This window comes from Musca domestica, unplaced genomic scaffold (genome assembly GCF_030504385.1).
Source record: "Musca domestica strain aabys unplaced genomic scaffold, Musca_domestica.polishedcontigs.V.1.1 2, whole genome shotgun sequence".
Taxonomy (NCBI): Eukaryota; Metazoa; Arthropoda; class Insecta; order Diptera; family Muscidae; genus Musca; species Musca domestica.
In genome coordinates this window covers 4,058,762-4,078,951 of record NW_026712249.1, presented here as the reverse complement: position 1 = coordinate 4,078,951, position 20,190 = coordinate 4,058,762, and the positions used below count along the sequence as shown (strand labels likewise).

General features: G+C 39.0%; 1 protein-coding gene across 2 annotated transcripts in view; it reads right to left on the bottom strand.

Annotated features, from left to right (window-relative positions):
- Positions 1–20,190, bottom strand: part of LOC101888540 (poly(A) RNA polymerase gld-2 homolog B) — a 58,637-nt gene that overhangs the window by 35,660 nt on the left and 2,787 nt on the right. The window contains exons 2-12 of one of the 2 annotated variants that reach the window (XM_059121685.1): positions 18,303–20,042; positions 16,187–16,736; positions 13,349–15,881; positions 12,591–13,173; positions 10,470–10,641; positions 9,372–9,515; positions 9,097–9,287; positions 8,756–8,877; positions 8,567–8,682; positions 7,866–8,470; positions 7,198–7,741 (exon numbers count right to left, since the gene is read on the bottom strand). In XM_059121685.1, coding sequence (XP_058977668.1) covers positions 7,980–8,470; positions 8,567–8,682; positions 8,756–8,877; positions 9,097–9,287; positions 9,372–9,515; positions 10,470–10,641; positions 12,591–13,173; positions 13,349–15,881; positions 16,187–16,736; positions 18,303–19,559 — 6,159 coding nt within the window. In that variant the 5' untranslated portion in view covers positions 19,560–20,042 and the 3' untranslated portion in view covers positions 7,198–7,741; positions 7,866–7,979. Of the gene's footprint in view, positions 1–7,197; positions 7,742–7,865; positions 8,471–8,566; positions 8,683–8,755; positions 8,878–9,096; positions 9,288–9,371; positions 9,516–10,469; positions 10,642–12,590; positions 13,174–13,348; positions 15,882–16,186; positions 16,737–18,302; positions 20,043–20,190 lie in introns of those variants that run through there. The other variant, XM_059121684.1, reaches the window with a different exon arrangement.

Here is a 20,190-nt window from a genome sequence, read left to right as displayed (position 1 = left end):
TGTTAAATAACAAAATGATAACAAGATTCGAAAACATTACCAATCACATAAATGAAGAACAAAACCTAATAGAACGTTCTATAATGATGATTCAAAACCAGACAAGAAATGCCATAAACCCCTCGGTTAATGCAATAATCCAAATGCAAAATTTACTTCAAATCAGTTTTAACATAGATATACTTACCGACCACCTTAATGATATCGCAGAATCAGTAGTATTAGCAAGGCTTAACACCGTCCCAAAATTAATATTAACTACTGACGAACTGAATGAAATACACAACATACTTAACAATGCAACGGACATTATATCACCAGAACATATATATGAATTACTACAACTGACAGCATATTATAACGACACAAACATAATATTTGACATACAAATTCCTATAATTTCTAATGAACTATTTAAATTATTACACATAATCAAAACCCCCATAAATAACACCTTAGAAATAATAACCGGTGAATACGCTTTAATAAACAATGATAACCTTTATCTTTTCGACAACCGATGCAAACAAATAGAACAAAAATTTTACTGCAACTATGAAACTCAATACGAAAGAAATAGAGATTGCCTAAAATCAATTTTGCTTAGAGAAGAAACGGTGGCATGTCACCTTAGAGACATAGGATTAACTACGGACATAATATATCCAGAACCAAATTACCTAGTGCTTATAAACCCTCCAATAGGAAACATAACCACAGTATGTAACAACGTAACTAAGAGTCTACCAATCAAGTCTTCCTCTGTTATTAATTTTAATGAATGCAAAATCTTATTTAATAATGTCTGGTATACAGATAAACCGAATATTCACCAAGAAAACATTAGCACAATAACCTTCCAAACTAGCTTCTCAAACAATATTACAACACTCTCCATAAGAGACGAACTAACATTACCCAAACTAGATCAATACAGATTCCAAAATAAAGCAAATATCGAATTTCTTCAAACAGACTCTGACAATTACAAAACAATTTCTTATTCCGCATTTGGTATAATTAGTTCTATAATCATAATATTATCAATAATATTAGTAATAAGAAAGCCTATAAAATTAATCTACTCCATAACCCACAACAATAATGAAGTTCTGGCCACAAATGATCCGAAGCCCCTTTGGCCCTCACTTCATTCTGGAGAGGGAGGAGTTACCTACAGCCACCAATAAACAACATTATTATTAAGTTCATTATTTTCAACCACAACCTCATTTATTAAAAACATCATTATTATTAACATCATTATTATTAATATCATTATTATTAACATCATTATTAGTTACAACATTGTCATAAGCACCAAAGAGCTAACACCAATATTGTTGACATTATTTCGTCAGCAATAATTCTCCACTTCAACATCACAATAACAACACTAGTAATAAAACTATGACGGAAATAACCCAAAAAGAAATGTTTACTTTTACTGTACCCAATACAAATTTTTAGCTTAAGTATTTTTCTTGATAGCTCTAGATTTTATGTTCCTTTGTTCTTTGTTAACTCTAAGAAAAATCAATAATTGTAAAATCGCTTAAATATAAGAATTTTTTGAATAAAGCATTAGTTGTATTTGGCATCTAAAACAGAATAATTCTTGTTTTCTGATTTTTCGGCGGTACGGAAGTTAACTCGCGTTTTATTTGGTACGAGCTGTATTGGGAAATAAAACAACGTCTACACGGGATTAAGTAAAATCCAAGAACGTAACAATTGGTGTCGGAAGTGAGATTACGATAATACTACGATGAAGTTTAAGGATCTACGAGTGGAAGACTTGAAGAAGGAACTTAATAAATTGGAATTGTCCTCTACTGGCAACAAGGCTGAACTAAAAAAACGTCTGTTGGATGAGTTCGAGCGCCGTGGTATGAACATCGATACATATGAGTTTGACAGTAAGGATGAAGTGGATTTATCGGAAATGGGCGAGTCCAACGGTGGGGAAGTCTCGTCAGTAGCTGCCAGGGGTGACGATTTCAGAGAAATGCTAGCCAAAATGTTTGAGGAAAATTTCAGAAGAGTCGAAGAGAATTCCAGGAAGTTAGAAGAAAACTCGAGACGAATGTTCGAAGAAAATTCGAGAATAACGAACGAGAAACTCGAGTACATTACAGAAGTTATTGGAAGGAGAGTGGAAACCGTGGAGGTCCAAATTAAAGAGTTACAAATCTGGAGAAGAAAATTTCGGAACTGGAAATCAAAGGTGGTCCGGTGCGAGTTCCTGATAACACACTAAAAATCGAACCTCCTGTATTCGCCGGCTCTACGTCATTCAATGTTTTCAAGTTACAGTTCGAGACAGTCGCTTCTAGAAATTCGTGGAACGACAGCGACAAAGCGGTTGCACTACTTCTGGCATTGAAGGGCAGTGCTGCTGATGTTATACAGAGTATTCCTGTCGCTTCTAGAAACAACTATGAAGATGTTATTGCTGCACTGGAACGTAAGTACGGTGGCGAACATAAACGAAACATCTACCTTATGGAATTAAGGGGAAGAGTACAGAGGGCAAACGAGACGTTACAAGACTTTGCAGCTGAGGTGGAACGTTTGGTGCTAATGACGTATCCAGGAGAGGATCACCCATTGCTGGACCGTATGAAAATCGAAACCTTTGTGAATGGCATACGTGACCCTGAGATTAAGTATGCAACATATGCGTCACCAAAAGCATCATTTTCCGAAACTGTGTCGTTTGCCCTTGCCCAAGAGACGGCAAGAATAGTTGTTAAGCCCCAGACCTACAAGATTCGCCAACTGGAGACCGAAGGTTGCGAACCCAAATCTCTCGTTAACTCGATCGAAGACGCCATGAGGCGGGTAATAGAAGAGACAAAGTTAGTTGGGATGACTAAGCCCAGGGTTAGATGCTACAACTGCGATAAAGCAGGTCATATTGCGCGCGAATGCAGAGCTAAGCGCAAACGATCCAGGTCATCGTCACCACCTCCAACGAAAGATGGTAGAAGAATGGCCCAACAGTCCACCAATGAGTCACAGTTAAACTAAATCGAGCCAGTCCAGCGGGGCATGAACTGGCTCCCATCGACGATGGCCCCACAATCTCCATAGCAATAGTACAACAGAAAAGTCACAACCTAACAACAACTGGGTACATCACTGGTGATAAGCGAGTTCTGACGTTAGATACTGGCGCATCAAAGTCCATCGTAAGATCAGATCTGGTAAAGGGAAAAATAACGCAACTTAATGGAGTCAGACTGCGCACAGCAACGGGGGAGCCCGCGGCAGTACACGGCAAGATTACCCTGAGACTATCTATTGCCAATAAATCGGAGAATTACGAGTTTATAGTTGCCGATATCGTAGACGAAGTGATAATAGGCGCAGATTTTATGATTGCCTTTGGTATCAATCTGGATATGAAAGAACGTGTGATGACCTGGTCTAACGTCGAAATTCCGTTAAACGTGGGCTACGATGAAAGTACACCCATTAGACGTCTGACCACGGACCATCCAGAGATAATACCGCCCTGTGCCGAAGCAATAATATGGGTACCAATGAATGGAGATTGTGGAGCCGAGAAGTTGTGGGTGGTGGAACCAGCAGAAAACAGAAACAGTAACATCCTAATAGCGAATGCCCTGGTGAAAAGCAACAAGGACGGATTAATTCCTGTTAGAGTTTTGAACCTGTCAAACAAGCAAGAGCAAATTTGCCAATTTTCCGATGTTGGACAATGCACACCAGCTGAAGCTGTAGTTAATTTGGAAACTAGCACCGAAAAGCCAGCTGCCATGGAGAAGAAGCACCTCGACGGCTACATAAAAGAGTGGACACACCAATTATCACCTTCCGAGAGGAACAAGGCTAAGCAGCTATTATGGAATTATGCCTCTACCTTTGCGTTGACAAAAGAGCACCAAGGAAGAACATCAGTGGTTAAGCATGAAATCAATACAGCAGACGCGAGACCCATTAAACAGCCTCCAAGAAGTGTTCCCCTGGCAAAAAGAGACGAGGTTCAGAAGCTGATAAGTGAAATGGAAAAGAGTGGTGTAATAGAATAATCGTCAATTCCATGGTGCTCCCCAGTGGTCTTGGTCAAGAAGAAAGACGGAAGCACCCGATTTTGTGTGGACTACAGAAAGTTGAATGATGTCACCAAGAAAGACAGCTATCCGCTCCCAAGAATCGACGACACATTGGACACATTAGCCGTGACGTCATGGTTCTCCACCCTCGACCTGCAGAGTGGGTACTGGCAAGTAGAGATCGCCGAGAAAGATAAGGAGAAAACAGCGTTTGGCGTAAATGGGGGTCTCTGGCAGTTCAATGTCATGCCATTCGGACTCTGCAACGCCCCGGCTACATTTGAAAGGCTGATGGAGCGTGTGTTAAAAGGGCTGTAGTGGAAGTCGTGCCTCATATACCTGGATGACATCATAGTCATGGGACGCAACTTCGACGAACACATCAAGAACTTAAAGGATGTTCTACAACAGCTTTCGTCTTCAGGCCTCAAGCTGAACCCAAAGAAGTGCAGTCTCTTCCAACGAGAGGTGAAGTTCCTGGGGCACCACGTGACGCCGGAGGGCATATCGACGGATAAGGAGAAAATTCGAGCCGTCAGAGATTGGCCGCAGCCCCGAAATCTCCATGAGCTGCGAAGCTTTCTGGGTCTCTGCACATACTACCGTCGATTTGTCCAAAATTTTGCCAACATCGCCGCCTGTCTACACCGTTTGACGCAAAAAGGCCAGAGGTTTCAGTGGGGCAACGACCAGGAGGAGGCATTCAGAAAGCTCAAAGACATGCTATGCAGAGCCCCCATTTTGGCCCTACCCTATACCTGGCGGCAAGTTTGTTCTGGACACAGACGCAAGTGCGTGCGGCATCGGTGGCGTCCTTTCCCAGGAAATCGACGGACAGGAAAAAGTCATCGGGTACTACAGCCGGACATTGAGAGGAATTACTGTGTGACGAGGAGAGAGCTGCTTGCTGTCCTTGAGTGCGTTAAACACTTCCACAAATACCTATATGGCCAGCATTTCCTGCTGAGGACCGACCACGCTGCTCTCCAATGGTTGCTGCAGTTTAAGAATCCGGAAGGTCAACTAGCCCTTTGGATCGAGAGGCTCCAGAGTTATGACTTCAGAATCGAGCACAGAAAAGGCGGAAAACACGGTAATGCTGATGCCCTGTCTCGTCGACCATGCAAAGTAGAATGCAAGCACTGCTCAAAGGCTGAGAATAAAGAGAATATCGTTGATGTCCGACTATTGCAGTTTGAGTCGGGTGAAGATTGGTCGACGGAACAACGAGGAGATCCCATTCTGGGCAAAGTAATTTCGGCCATAGAAACGGGCAAACGACCTAGTCGCAAAGAAATTACCTCCGAAAGCCCTCTTTTAAAATCCTATTGGGCCCAGTGGGACAGTCTACTTATAATAGATGGTTGCCTATATCGCAAATGGGAAAGTGAGGACGGTAAATCTCACCGGAACTTGATCGTCGTCCCAGACTCCAAAATAAGAGATGTCTTGTCGGAGTTTCACGATGGGCCAAGTGGAGGACATCTTGGCATAGCAAAAACCGCTGAAAAGGTAAAGCAGAGATTCTACTGGGTCGGCTGTCAAAAATCCATTGCCGAGCTAAAGGTCCAACACGGAAGAGTCGAGGCAACATGCAGCAGTATTATTCAGGAGCCCCTTTTGAAAGAATCGCAATGGATGTAGCTGGACCGTTCCCAACAAGCGACTCTGGGAACCGGTATGTCTTAGTGGTCATGGATTACTTCAGTAAATGGCGAGAGGTTTATGCTATCCCAAATCAAGAAGCCAGGACAATTGTGGATGTGTTCAGCAAAAATTGGATTTGTCGCTATGGTGTTCCATCTGAGGTTCATACCGATCAAGGGAGGAATTTTGAATCAGCGATCTTCAAGGAAATGTGTGACTCCTACGGAATCAAGAAAACCAGAACGACGCCCCTACATCCACAATCAGATGGCATGGTGGAAAGATTCAATCGCACCCTGGAAGAACATCTACGGAAAGTGGTGGACAGTGGCCAACGAGACTGGGATGAGCATATTCCCAAGTTTTTACTGGCTTATAGATCGGCCATTCATGATTCCACATCCCGGACCCCAGCCAAAGTTCTGTTCGGAAATGAATTAAAGCTACCTGGCGATTTGATATTCGGTGCTACCCCAAACGACGATGTGAACCAAGATGAAGACAGTCAAAACTTTTTTAGTAAAGTCCACGATGCAGTCCGACATCGAATAAAAATGGTTAGCAACCGCATGAAGGCAAGGTACGATCGAGCGGCAAATACCGATGGGTTTCAAGAAGGGCAACTGGTACTATTGTTCAACCCACAACGAAAGAAAGGACTATGCCCCAAATTACAAACGCACTGGGAAGGACCCTACAAGATTGTCACGAAAATAAATGACGTCGTTTATCGCATCCAGAGGAGCGACAGTCCCAGGTCGAAGATGAAAGTTGTACATTTGGAGCGGCTGACCCCCTACGGAACGGGAACTGTGCCTATTCGGGACGAACAGGCTTAAGCGGGGGGCAATGTTACGAATATAACTTTAGATTTAAGTTAATTTAGATGAATTCCGTTAATTTAAGAATTTGAATTGTAACGTAAATTTCTACTACGCAGTTTATTTGAATAACTTCACAACAACAACTACTGTATAGATTTTTCTACATCCTTCCATTTCCTCTTTCATTTTCTATTTTGTTGCTAACGTACAATTCTTGTTAAACGTCATCATTGATGATCGCTTAATTCCTCTTTCTTTGTTCCCCCCTCGCCTGTGTATGTGTTGTTGTTATTGTTCACTCAATGTAAGTTTGTTGCATTGGTAGATTGTTCGTAATCTAGGCGTTACCAGATCGTCTAGAAACTTCTGTAGCGACAGGCGAGGCTCATATAAATAGGGGAAATGGAAAGGCAGTTAGTTGTTGTGAATCAGATCGCGAATTGAAACCGTCGAGTAAAGTAAAGTGCAAAGTAAAGTTGTGTGAATAAAATCATTGTAATAATCGTAATCCGAAAGAACGTACGTAATCCGAACGTTTTATTTGGTACGAGCTGTATTGGGAAATAAAACAACGTCTACACGGGATTAAGTAAAATCCAAGAACGTAACAATATGTACAGGTCATCAATAATTCAGAAGTGGGATAATCAAATTAATAATGTATTAAAGGAGGATACATTAAAGGATAATATAGCTAACCCTTTGGCAATATTAGTGGTTAAAGTTAAAATGAAATAAAAAGAAAAAAATTGTCATCAAATCTCAGTAGTGGAATAATAAAATTTGATCAATCAAATAAGTAGTGCGGATACAGTTCTCCATAAAATGTTCTTCTGCATCTACCAAAAGTCTTTAATTAATAAAATAGTTCTTAACACCAGAACCTAAGTGTCATGGAAATTAATTTCCAAAAACACCCGATAAAGTTTTGTTTTTGCGAAACATACATATGCTAAACAAAGATGTGTCTTTCGTGAGTTACCCTTGTGACATCGTCAAAACGAGATAGTTTAAAAATTATAGTTAATGTTTTTGGTCCCACGAGATTTCATTGTGTCTCAAAATTAAAATCACACACATCCCCTTATTCTAATAACACATTCATACAGCCCAAACTAAGTAAACTTTATATAATAATTGTAAGTAATAGCATAATCAGTCTTCATTGCAATAATAGTAGTTTAAGACCTACAATAATAAAATTAAAATAGTTTGGTGTAGACTAGATCCGATCAAATTTTAGAAATCATTGTAGATTTCATGAGAACAAACATTGCTAGCGTTTATATTCAAATGTAAAAAAGTTACTCACATAATGAAAGGGTTGATCTGCAACAATTGACATGAATGTGGTGTTTGTGGAGGGACGAAAACGGCACCGATCTCCGACACATTGTTATGTTACAATAAAGAACAAGAGCGCCACTCATGATATTAAGGCAACGTTATTGTTGTGCTTGGCACTAAACGGCAGAGAAGCTGTTGAGTGTCCAGAACGCGATTTAAACGTTGGAGATGAGGTATTCGAATTGTCTTTGGATACATCTTTGGATTCATATAAAACATCTTTTTGGTTTGAATCTTTATATTTTACCATATGTTTCAAAGTTGACGGGCAGTTATTCTCTGAAGGCTCCATTGAATATTTGTCTTCCGACCACGATGGGACTGCTGCTGTATGGTCGTCATGGATGTCATTGGTTGTCACATTAGCTGAATCGACCTCCAAGGAATTATCATTGCCAAGCGTTGAAGATGTCAGAGAAGTTGAAGAAGTGTCTATTATAGGCACAAATACCGAAGTCAAATCCAAAGAGTCTCGCAAAACATGCCATGATGATACGAATACAGACTTGACTCGTTCAAATGTTTCGTAATCGTAAACAGAACGAGCTGTGTTTGTCAAATCAAAAGGTTCTGCAATTCAAAAAAAAAAAAAAAAAAACAAAATAAGTTAAAAATCATTTAAGGCCGGTATGTTATTGCAAAAAAAAAAACAAACAAAAACATTACCTTCAATGCATAGTTCTTTCCACTGATGAATGTCATTCTTCAGAGATTTAGCCGTGCGACATGTACTTATGGGCAGAATTCCGCCGGTTCTTACAGATATGGCATGTTGAGAATAGCTTAGTTGAGAAATAATAGAGACATATTCTAAGTTCGGATTTATTTACTAAAATCAGTGGAAAAAACACTTACTCAAACCTACTATAGTATTCAAGGAGTTTCAAAAACAATTCTCCCAGGGTTTGAGTGTTTTTACTTTCATGAGGTTCAATTGTTTCGTTCATATCCACGTAGCCGAAATCATTGGACCGTAACTGAAATGTGCAAAATGAAACATATTGTTAGTTAACAATGGAGAAGAATACATTTAGTTTAGAGCGATGAAAATGCAATGTAAGATCGACTTTTCCTACATTTTCAGTCTGTATGACAAAATATAACAAAAGTGGTGGAAGAAAAAACATTTTCAGCTCTCTTTTAAAATGTCATCTATCCATTTCTAATTATGCACTGACAACGCATTTCTAACTTACCAATGGAAATTTTTCCGGGTACAATTCGTGCAAACAAGGCAAGACGGCTGGCTTAACTGCATACTGTAGAAAATGTATAACCATCAACACTAAAGAATAGCTAGATATTGTCATATTCTTGGCATTATTAATATTATGATGTTGAGCCCATAATTTTGTAACTAAGACCAACGGCCGTAAACGCCAATCAACTGGATGCATTCATATTGGTAATGAAAGAAACAAACAATGATATAATATAAGAAAGTAAGAAAGTTTAAAATAAATATGCTTACGTTGTGAATAGCAGTACAGTAAATGGGTATTTTTAATGCCAACACAATTGTTAAAGTTTAAGTCGACCTCCAATTGATGTACACGATCACGAAATCTTAATATAGGAACTTTAGCTTCAATTAAATTGAAATATTCAAATTCACCTGAAATAAACAAAAGCAAAATGCAAAATATAAGAACAATTGTGAGTTAACTAAATTTATCAAATATTTTTGTGGCATGGACCAGATGGAGCTATAAAGAACCAAAATGCTTAAAAACCCTTATCAGAGGGATGTTTTTTCCCAGATGAAGTTTTATGTGTCGTTTCTTTTACTAATTTTGCGATAAAAAAATAAAGGAACAACAATTGTTTTTCATAATAGCAAAATATCACTTTGTTTCCCAAGTTGACCGTGGATAGGTTTAGTCCAAAATATTGTTTTGTAAATTGTGATTTATTAATAAATTAATATCGTTTGAATAAACCTTCTCTTACACTTCTGACAATCCATTACACGTGATAAGCTTTGCTATGAAAACACATGATTGCGAAGTAATCTCTCATAATTAAAATATGTTTACTCGGATTGCTTGTAATATGTTTACTCAGATTGCTTGTAATATGGTAAATTGTAATACCAAGGAAAATCGCCTCTTTGCCATTTTCATACAATTTGTTTCACTTATTTTAAAGAAATTTTTGTGCCACTAGAAAACTACAAGAACCGCCATCGGATTACCATGCGTATGAGAATGACGATGACGAATGACGACTCGGATTCAAGGTGGTTGTTAAGTAACATTCACATACACATGCACAAACAGAAAAGACACATTTATCTACTCTGCTCATTTCTTTAGGCATCGTACAAGGATGACATATCTTGTGTTGATGCGACAACCTAATACATATGTCTTGCTTTTGAGTACTACTAGTTATTCAGTTATTTTAAAAGGAACATCTGCTAAAAAAAACTCAGGTAAAATTATTCACTCACACACAGAAGACACACACAGAGATTTTAAGGAAACACAATCTATTCTTATATCTTTTCATAACACTATGTCAAACAAAAACAAACTGTTATAAGGGTTTGCGAAAAAACCAGACTTACCAGATTTACTTAGACAATCTCTTAACACGGTTAGATTAAACAAAGCTTCCATGCGAGGATCAATATTAGATGCACTGCGTGATACCAAGCACATGTCAACGTCAGAGCTATCTGAACCAAAGCCCGATATTGTTGAGCCGACCAAATAAAGACCGTAACGGGGATATGCATTCTAAAAAGAAACGGTTGATTATTAGTAACAATAACACAAAACAAATTTTTACGGTCTTCTTCTGTAAGCGAATGCAAAGAAGAAACAGAAACAATACCTTACAGCGTTACCTAAAATTCAACTGCCAAACTATGGTAAAATGTTTTGAACTCTCGTATATCCCAAATACGCCAGGTCCAATTATTAAAATATGCCAACTTATGACGTTGTAAAAATTACTACTTTTTATACCCTCCACCTTGAAAAGGAGGGTATTTAAACTTTGTCATTCCGTTTGTAACATCCCTAAATATTCGTCGTAGACCCCATAAAGTATATATTGTTACGTTCTTGGATTTTACTTAATCCCGTGTAGACGTTGTTTTATTTCCCAATACAGCTCGAACCAAATAAAACGCGGGTTCTTTCGGATTACGATTATTACAATGATTTTATTCACATAACTTTACTTTGCACTTTACTTTACTCGACGGTTTCAATTCGCGATCTGATTCACAACTGACTGACTGCCTTTCCATTTCCCCTATTTATATGAGCCTCGCCTGTCGCTACAGAAGTTTCTAGACGATCTGGTAACGCCTAGATTACGAACAATCTACCAATGCAACGAACACATACAAACTTACATTGAGTGAACAATAACAACAACACATACAAACTTACATTGAATGAACAATAACAACAACACATACACAGGCGAGGGGGTAACAAAGAAAGAGGAATTAAGCGATCATTAATGATGACGTTTAACAAGAATTGTACGTCAGCAACAAAATAGAAAATGAAAGAGGAAATGGAAGGATGTAGAAAAATCTATACAGTAGTTGTTGTTGTGAAGTTATTCAAATAAACTGCGTAGTAGAAATTTACGTTACAATTCAAATTCTTAAATTAACGGAATTCATCTAAATTAACTTAAATCTAAAGTTATATTCGTAACAATATATTTATGATCAGCATTTGGTTCGATGTTCGTTTGTCTGTTTAAATTACGATACAGCCCACATTATTTGACGTAGAGCTTCAAAATTGAGCACAACAATTTGTATTGTGTCTAGGAAGATTGGTATTGAAAATGAGATATATCAGTACCCCCGATATTCGGTATTTTGATGATTTTCGCGCCATTTTGCTCACGGATTTGTTTAAAAATTGGTATTTGGAGGTCATAATGGGTTCTTCGGTGGCGAAGCATTGTTTGTATAGGTCCACGTTTTAGTAAAGCCCCAATATAACGGTATCTCCCGATATTTCGTGTTTTCATGATTTTGATATTGCCACATTTTTACACCGACTTGTCAAAAATTGGTTTTTGTAATCCATAATGGGTTCTAACTCCGGTGCCAGAATATTTAATATTTAGGTCCACCTTTTCCTATAGCGCACATATAACGATCCCCACCGATATTCGGTATTTTGATAATCCAAGCCACATTTACCCATGAAACTGTTTCCATATATATTCTATATCCAAATATGAACCGATCTCTATAACATTTAGCAGAGGTATTTGTGTGCTGCCTCTATAGATGGCATCAAATATGGGAGGGACTTAAATAAATTTTGCACAATAAACTTTAAATCGGATAAATATGTATGTGGGGGGCATATCTAAATCTGAACCAATCTCGACAGAATTTATCTAGGGTGTTTAACATCGCAAATATCGCTGTTATAGAGTTCTTATTACGGGTGTGAGGGACAAAAATAACAATAGCTATAACTATATCTGAACGGATTTTCACCATATTTGACATACTTGCTTCTAGGCTAAATATTAACCGATTATCTCCAATTCAAGGATCATCTGTTAATTTTAAATAGTTAATTTTTTGTGCTAATTGAGCACACTCGTTATTGAAATATTTAATTTTTCTGTACAACAATGCAATAACATTTGCAATAAGCCACGAAGCATAACTAAAAGAACAGGAAAATAAATAGCTCACCTTTATAAATAAATACAAGTAGCGCCAAAGCCTCATTTTCTGTTTGAACGTCTCTTCGGTTTGTTGGCAGCAAATAAATTTATTCCATATATCCTGCGATAGTTTATCCCATTTGGAGTTGTTGAGCAATGCGGCCGGAGCTTCTTTCGCCTCAATTAAATGGGCCCGAGCTAGAAATCTGTCAGGCGGGGTGTGCGTGAAAAAGTCATGCACCGAAGAACTACTCAACGACCGCAAATGATGGGAAGCCTGTGGATTATTGTACAGTAAATTATGGGGCGTGGGAGGTGGCGGTGGTAATGTTTGCATTTGCTGTGCGTGCGGGAAGATATTAGAGAACATAGTCTGCTGCCCATTGTTGCTGATATTGCCCGGCGTTGCTGTCGCAGTCATATATGCGTGATTTTGTAAATATTGATGATTGCGTCCATTTCCAACATTGCGACCATTTCCATTATTTCGCTGTTGACCACTCGATATGGATAACGTGGAATTATTGGATATAGGCAACGAGGGAGAGCAAGCTTGTTGGTTGGGTTGGGCAGTCAAACGCTGTTGTTGCTGCGGCAATAGCTGCGAAGAGCTAAAAAATGAAATAAAACACAATCTCTTATTCGAGAATTCATATCGAGTTGATTCGGTTTCATAGAAGACAATTTAAAGCTCAGAGAACGACAGTGGGTTTTGATCTTCCATACCTAGACAATTCGATTGTAAAATTACACCTAAGGGAAATTTAAAATTAGGAAAACACTTACCCCTTTTCAGTAGAGGCAACAAAGGCAGTGCCTCTTCCACCAACCGAGGAGTTCGAAGATAAACTTGTTGTGGAAGAGCAGCCGCCTTCAACCATGCCAAGTTGGTCGTTTAAACAAGACGAACATGTGGAAGGTGATGAACTGCCGCTCGTTGGCAACGGCTTTTGCAACATCTGCTGCTGTGGTAGTACCTGTTGTAAATGTTGCTGCTTGTTGTAGTCATCGCGATCGACCAGGCTGGGCGATATGGAGGACGATGAAGTCGAGCCACATGAAGGAGTATTGGGGAGCAATAGATTGTTAGCCGAACCCGTAGCAGACGACGTCGATGGCAACTGATGATAAAGAAAATTGCATTGATGCGAAGGACTCCAATATCCACTGCTACTATTTGACCGACTTGTTCCCGCCGATAACGCCGACACGATATTTAACTGTTCGGCAGATGATTGGTTAGAGGATGAGGTTAAAAAATATTGCGGCTGTTGCCGCTGTTGATGATAATCTTCCTCGAGGTAGTTACTGCAAACTCGTTCACAATTATTGACAGGGGAATGAGCGGGTAAATTTAACAAGGATATAACTCCGTTATGATAAACATGTGGCAATTGTGTTGCTCCCGCTGCCGCCGCAGCCTTGGATACAAGCTGTGATGGGTTTAAATAGTGATGGTGTTGCGGCTGTTGGTGGTTGTGTGATGCCCCACCAACAGTCGATGAAGCTTCAATACTGGGAAAGGCAGCATGGACTGGATTCATCGCATACGCGTTGTAATCTATGGGACTGCCAAGGGGAGTTGTAGATGTTGTTGTTATATCTACCGGTGTGCCAGGCTGACTTTTACATTCTTGTTGCTGCTGCTGTCCTCCGACATTGCAGAGTGATGTTGCCGATGATGAGGATGACATAGAAAGTGTTTTATAAGACTGATACTTCTTATTCTGTGCCGTATTCGATGATACCGCCGACGAATGTGTCGACGAGGCATCCGAGTCATAATCATTGCCAGCAATGATTCCCGTTGTCTTGGCTGCAGCCGCAGCTGCCGCCGTTGAAGCTTCATCCAACTGTGAACAGCAGATAATGTTATGTGGGCCCATCGTTGGTGGGTGGGTGCCAGCTACAGATATAGGTCCCAACATATGTGAAGGAGTTGGAGAGGGGGACGGTGAGGGTACATTTAAGGTTAAAGGTGGCAACATTTTCTTATTCAGATACTGTTGTTGCTGCTGATAGTGATGCAACTGATGACTTCCTGGAGGACCCTGGTTTGAGGCATAGCGAGCATAACTCATTGGGTTGGTGGAGTTCAAATGCAGATTAGCCATCATGGCTACGGGACCAGCACAATTTTCCAAAGACTTCGGGCTTGGATTCGAAGAGGATGGCGTTGGTGGCAATACAGGTGCAGGACTACAGCCTCTAGAATTTGCACCCCCCATGGCACTGTTCATACTGCCAACATTGCTGCCATCAGTACTGACATAGGTCAGATTGTAGTAATTTTGGTGTTGGGGAGTTGCAGGAGTATTGCCGCCCATGGCATGGTGGTGGTGATGATGACCGACATAGTGATTTTGATGCGAGTGGTGTTGCTGTTGGCCTCCATGACCATGATGATTGTGGCCACGATGTCGCTGATTGCCCCCATGCTGCCCATTTAATTTCGATGACGTCAATGTCTCTATGGCCAAACTTTGATTTGATAGTGTCTTCTGTGGAACGTTCTGTGCGTTGGATGACTGTTGGGATTTGCGATTTGATCCACATGATGTGCTTGAAGAGGACGAAGAAGATGACGACGAGGACGACGACGATGAGGAACATGAGGAAGCCGACGAAGAACAAGAACCGAGAGATGATTTCTTTGTCAATACAGCTGCTGAGCCAGTGCTAGCGTCAACACATCCTCCAACTTTACAGCAATTATCTCGGCATAACCGCATCATCGACGTCTGCTCTTGGCTTCGTTGAATATTTTGGTTAGAATAGGACATAGACGTATTCGAAACCATGTTGTTGTGATTATAATTTAAAAAACCACCACCACCGCCGCCGCCGCCGCTGCCATAAACAGGTCTTGCCGCATAACGACCTAGGTCGGCCATAGCGGATGCTATGTTGCCACTGTTATAACCAGAACATGAATGCGATTGGTTGGATAATGTTGCTTGAGCTGACGAATGTTGATGATGATATGGCGACGTTTGATGATAATAATTGCCATAATATCTGTTATTTTGATTGGGACGCAAATAATGTGCCTGGTTGTTGGTGGACTGTTGATCGTTGTAGTTGTTGGTACCGATATTGCCACTTTGTCCCGAAAACGCCGATGTAGCTACACCAGCATTATTATTACTACTACTACTTGATAGGAGATGCTCTCCCAACATATCCTTTTGCAGAAACGAAGCAATAGTCAGCTGTGTGGGTTGATGATGATGGTGGTGTTGGTATGGATGGTGATTGTTGCCACTATTTCCACCAAACATAAAACGTTGCTGTCGATTATTGGCTGGTGCAGTTAAACCTGATTGGGGTGGGAAGAAAGGGGTGAAACGGGAAGATGAATCTTGGAACCCAATAGGCTTTGATAATAGGTTAAATTATTATTTTTTTTTTTTTTTTTTTTTGTTAATTTGAATTAAGTCTATGCATGTGTCTCTAAATATTCTCGTGTTTCTCAAGTTCAAGCATTTCATCTACCTAGTTCATGTTACATATCCTTATGAATGGTTTCTACGTTGGTTTTAAAACCAATCTTGAGATTCATGCAAGGAATAAATCTTAACTTTAAGTTATTTTATATTTGGTACATAAAATGTGACATATTACCTCCCGTTATTGGCCTCATAGAACTTCCTGAGCCACCGCCGGTAGCATCCATTACCTTCATTCCCCCTGTTGCCATTTGCACACCAACTGCATGCAAAAAATCCAATGAATATGAACTGGGAGAAGAATGTCCAGAGGCAGGACTACGATTAGAAGAACTTTTCATTGAATCCGTTATTGTTGGCCGATTTGTATCAATACATCCGGCACTACCACTGCCCGTCAATTTATCAACCGTTTCAATGTCATCTATTGTTGAGGATGCACTGGAACATTTCTGTTTGGAATTCGGCGTCGTTGCAAGGGAATTTTCAATATTGCTTGATGTACATGAAATATCGGTAATGGTAGCGGGCGATGAAGACGCTGAACTGATTATTCGCGACGAACAATTGTTTGAAAATGTCGCAACGTTCATGGTGTTGGTGGATGACTGTTGTTTGTGCTGTGACGACTGCATGAAATTGTCAACTTCAACAACAGTATTCAAAGCCAAATTAATACAGGCACATTCGCATCGTTTGGCACCAAGTTTTTCAATCGACTGTTCCTGCAATGATATCGAGTATTAAAGGAGTTAAATACAATATTATTCATTTATCTTTATAGGTTTTTTACTAAGCCATATTCCTATTTAAGAAAATGCCCAGTTCAACGCTTTGAGATAGTTAAAGGTTCGATTTCTAATTGCTGTGGCGTAAAAATTGAAAAACCCGAAAAAGATCGTTACAATCCATAAACTAAGATGTACACATTCTAAGCAAAACGGCTGTGGGCAATTAATCCAAAATTAAGTCAAAATGAAATTTGATGACGATGAATTGAAAAGAAGTAGTATTTACTAGATAGTGTCAAGTCATATTTACAATAACAAAGTTTTTATAAAAAAATGTCAATCAATTCAGTCTTCGTTCGAAGAAATTGTTTTAAGTCGTTACGTATTTTGAGAATATCCACAAAAATATTTTAAGCATTGCAACCGTTGTTTCTTATATGGATAGATATAAAAGATGCTCCATTCTCCATTATATATGCCTCCAAAAAGAATGTTACAGATTTTTATACCCTTAGCCACATGGCTAGAGAGGATAGATATCATTTGATATGGCCAAAACGTGCTTAATCGAAATAACAGTTTTAGACCCTAGGTCTCTTTGGACCAAATCTGGTTCAGGACATTTGAAGTCAATCTAGCGATGTCCGTCTGTCTGGTGAGCACGATAACTCTCGAAGGGGGTATCCGATTTGATACAAACTTGGTACATCGTAATATTATTGTCAAACTTTGATCGAGTTCGGAGATAGGCAGTATCGGTCCACTCCTTCTGGTACCTCCCACACAAAATGTCAACATTTTCAAAGAAAGAAAAAGTATAATCAGATTTTGCTCCAACTTTGCAAATCCTAATGTTTGCATCAGTGCTAGGTCAGTTGCGAAAATGGACAATATCGGTCCACAACAAGTACCTCCCCCACAAAGTGTCAAAAGATTGAATAATTACAACTCTTATAAAATATTATGAAAGAGTCCGATTGACTTCAAATTACACAAATCAAAATATTTTTGATAATCCATCTGTCCACTGTTTCTGGTACCTGATTTCGCATAAAACTGGATATAAATGTTCGATTTTCTTGTAATTTTGCACATGCCAATATTTTTGATCTGTTTTAAATGAAGTATGAAAATGAAATACTTCGGTCCGCTATATCTGTTACCTCACGTATATTTCAACATTTTCCAAAAATTTGCACATATCTAATATGAAGTATAGGAAGTAGTCCAAATCTGTTACGTTGTAATAGTTATATCAGTCTTAGGTCAGGTACGAACTGGTCAATATTGGCCAATTGCTTCGGAACCTCCCCTATAAAGAGTCAACAGTTTGAATAATCATAAATCAAGGCTGGGGGTATACATCTGTTGGCAAAAACGACTGATACTATTTTACTTGTTTATACGTTATGATGGCGTGGGTTAGAGATTCATTTAGATTGGATTCTATCTGAATGTGTAAGCAAAGTTGAATTGATTTGATTAATAATTCTCACCTATTCCTCCCTGCATCACTGGGGTGCTTCCCTAATTTTGTGTTGTGATTTTTTCAACTCTTACCTTTTCTTTTGATAATTTTGGTGACATTGCAGAGAACAATGTGTCACAGTTTCCGCCACCATTCGTATTATTATAATTATTATTTTTCCATGACGATTTCTTTTTGGACGTCGTTGTAAGGTTGACATTTTGAAGGCTCGACGAATTGTGATAGCTACAATTGCATTTACAGTTTGTACCATCAAAATCGCTATAATACTGACGGCTGGAGCTGCTACTTTCATTGGTGGACGAAGAGGGCAGCTTTTTACTTTTGTTGGATGATTTCATGTTGGCAATAGCAGTTGTTGTTATTGTTGCAGGAGTTATCGACGGCGTTGGAAATTTTGTGAAAGTGGTACAACATTTACAGCCCACATCCGTTGATTGCGAAGTAGTTGAGCAGATCGTAACCGTGTTTTGTGACGGACATGGCTTCGTCGTTGATCGGCCGTACATCGTCGATTCGCTACACCTTTGATTGTCGGATAACTGCGATTGAATCGATATTCTATCACATTCCTGGCCGTGTAGAGCTGCGCTGCAATGGCAGGTCTCAGTGGATGCTGTTGTTGATGATACGCTACTGCTATCACTGCTTGCGGGAATGTTGTTGTTACTGGCATTGCCGCTTTTGTTCAAGGTATTCTGTTGGATTAGATCCATAGCATTGAAATTTTGATTCCTTGATAACTGACAATTATTGTTATTTGTGTTGTTGGTGCCACTACTTGCTGCTGTTACTGATGATTGCAGCTTTTGTTGTTGATTGGATAAATACTGTTGCTGTTGCTGTTGGTGGTGATGGTGTTGTTGCTGATTATGAAAATGCAACTGTGGTAAGGCGTTTTGTTGTTGTTGATAGAACTTCTTGCGGTTCAAAGAGGATGAAGAGTTGCTGTTATTGTTGTTATTGTAATGTTGTTTCTTATTTTTATTATTATTGGAGTTGTGATGATATTTTTGTTGTTGCATTGACATTTGCTGCATTTTACCACCCCCGCCATTGCTGTGATTATATTTCGCCTTATTCGATCCACCATTATGCTTTTGGTGTTGATCTCTTTTACTTGATTTTTGGTTTGTACCTCCTCCTCCCATTCCTTGATTGCCATTAAAATCTTTTGCTGAAATTACGCCGCTGCCTCCACCACCACCGCCGCCCGAGGCAGAACTTCCAGTTTGCGAAAGCGGCTGCTGATTTCTGGTGGGCGATGATACTGATGTTGTTGCATTTTGTTGTGAGTTTGTTGTAAGGACTTTCATGTTAGTAAACATAATAACTTCTAGTGGCCTTTTATAGTTTTTAAAACTTTGTGAATGCTTTTTTAATTATCTGAATATTAAAAATACTGTGATTCTCTTTTCTCATTTGTTGGCGTATCTTCATGGGTGTGTTTATAAAATTGCCCGAGATAGCCCTCTTATAATTAATGTATCCATGATAGTTTATTTTCTTTTCCGTGCGATTTTTTATATTATTTAATTTTTTATATTTTTTATAGTGTTACACAGTTTTTGTTCTTGCAGTAGATACCGCTTTGAGCGTCTTAAATATATCGGTATGTGTAATGGAAGTAGTGAAGTAGTATATATTACTCTTATAATTGATTCTTAGAACGTTGTCTACTCATTTGATTCTAGGATTATTTTAATTTTATTTGGCTAAAGACAGCAAAACGTAAGTTTTTCAAAGTGGCCGTTTAGTTTCAAAATTCTTTGAAACAAATCTTCATGTTTGAATTTCAAATTCAATAATAACTGTAAAGAAAAAATGAAATATGTTTTAAGTTTTAGTTGTAAATAAAGAATGCTACAAGGTTAATGTTATTGTTGAAGTATAGACAAAGTAGTAGCCGAACAAAACCTCGGCCACATCACGGTTAAAAGACCCTAACAAGAAAAAAAC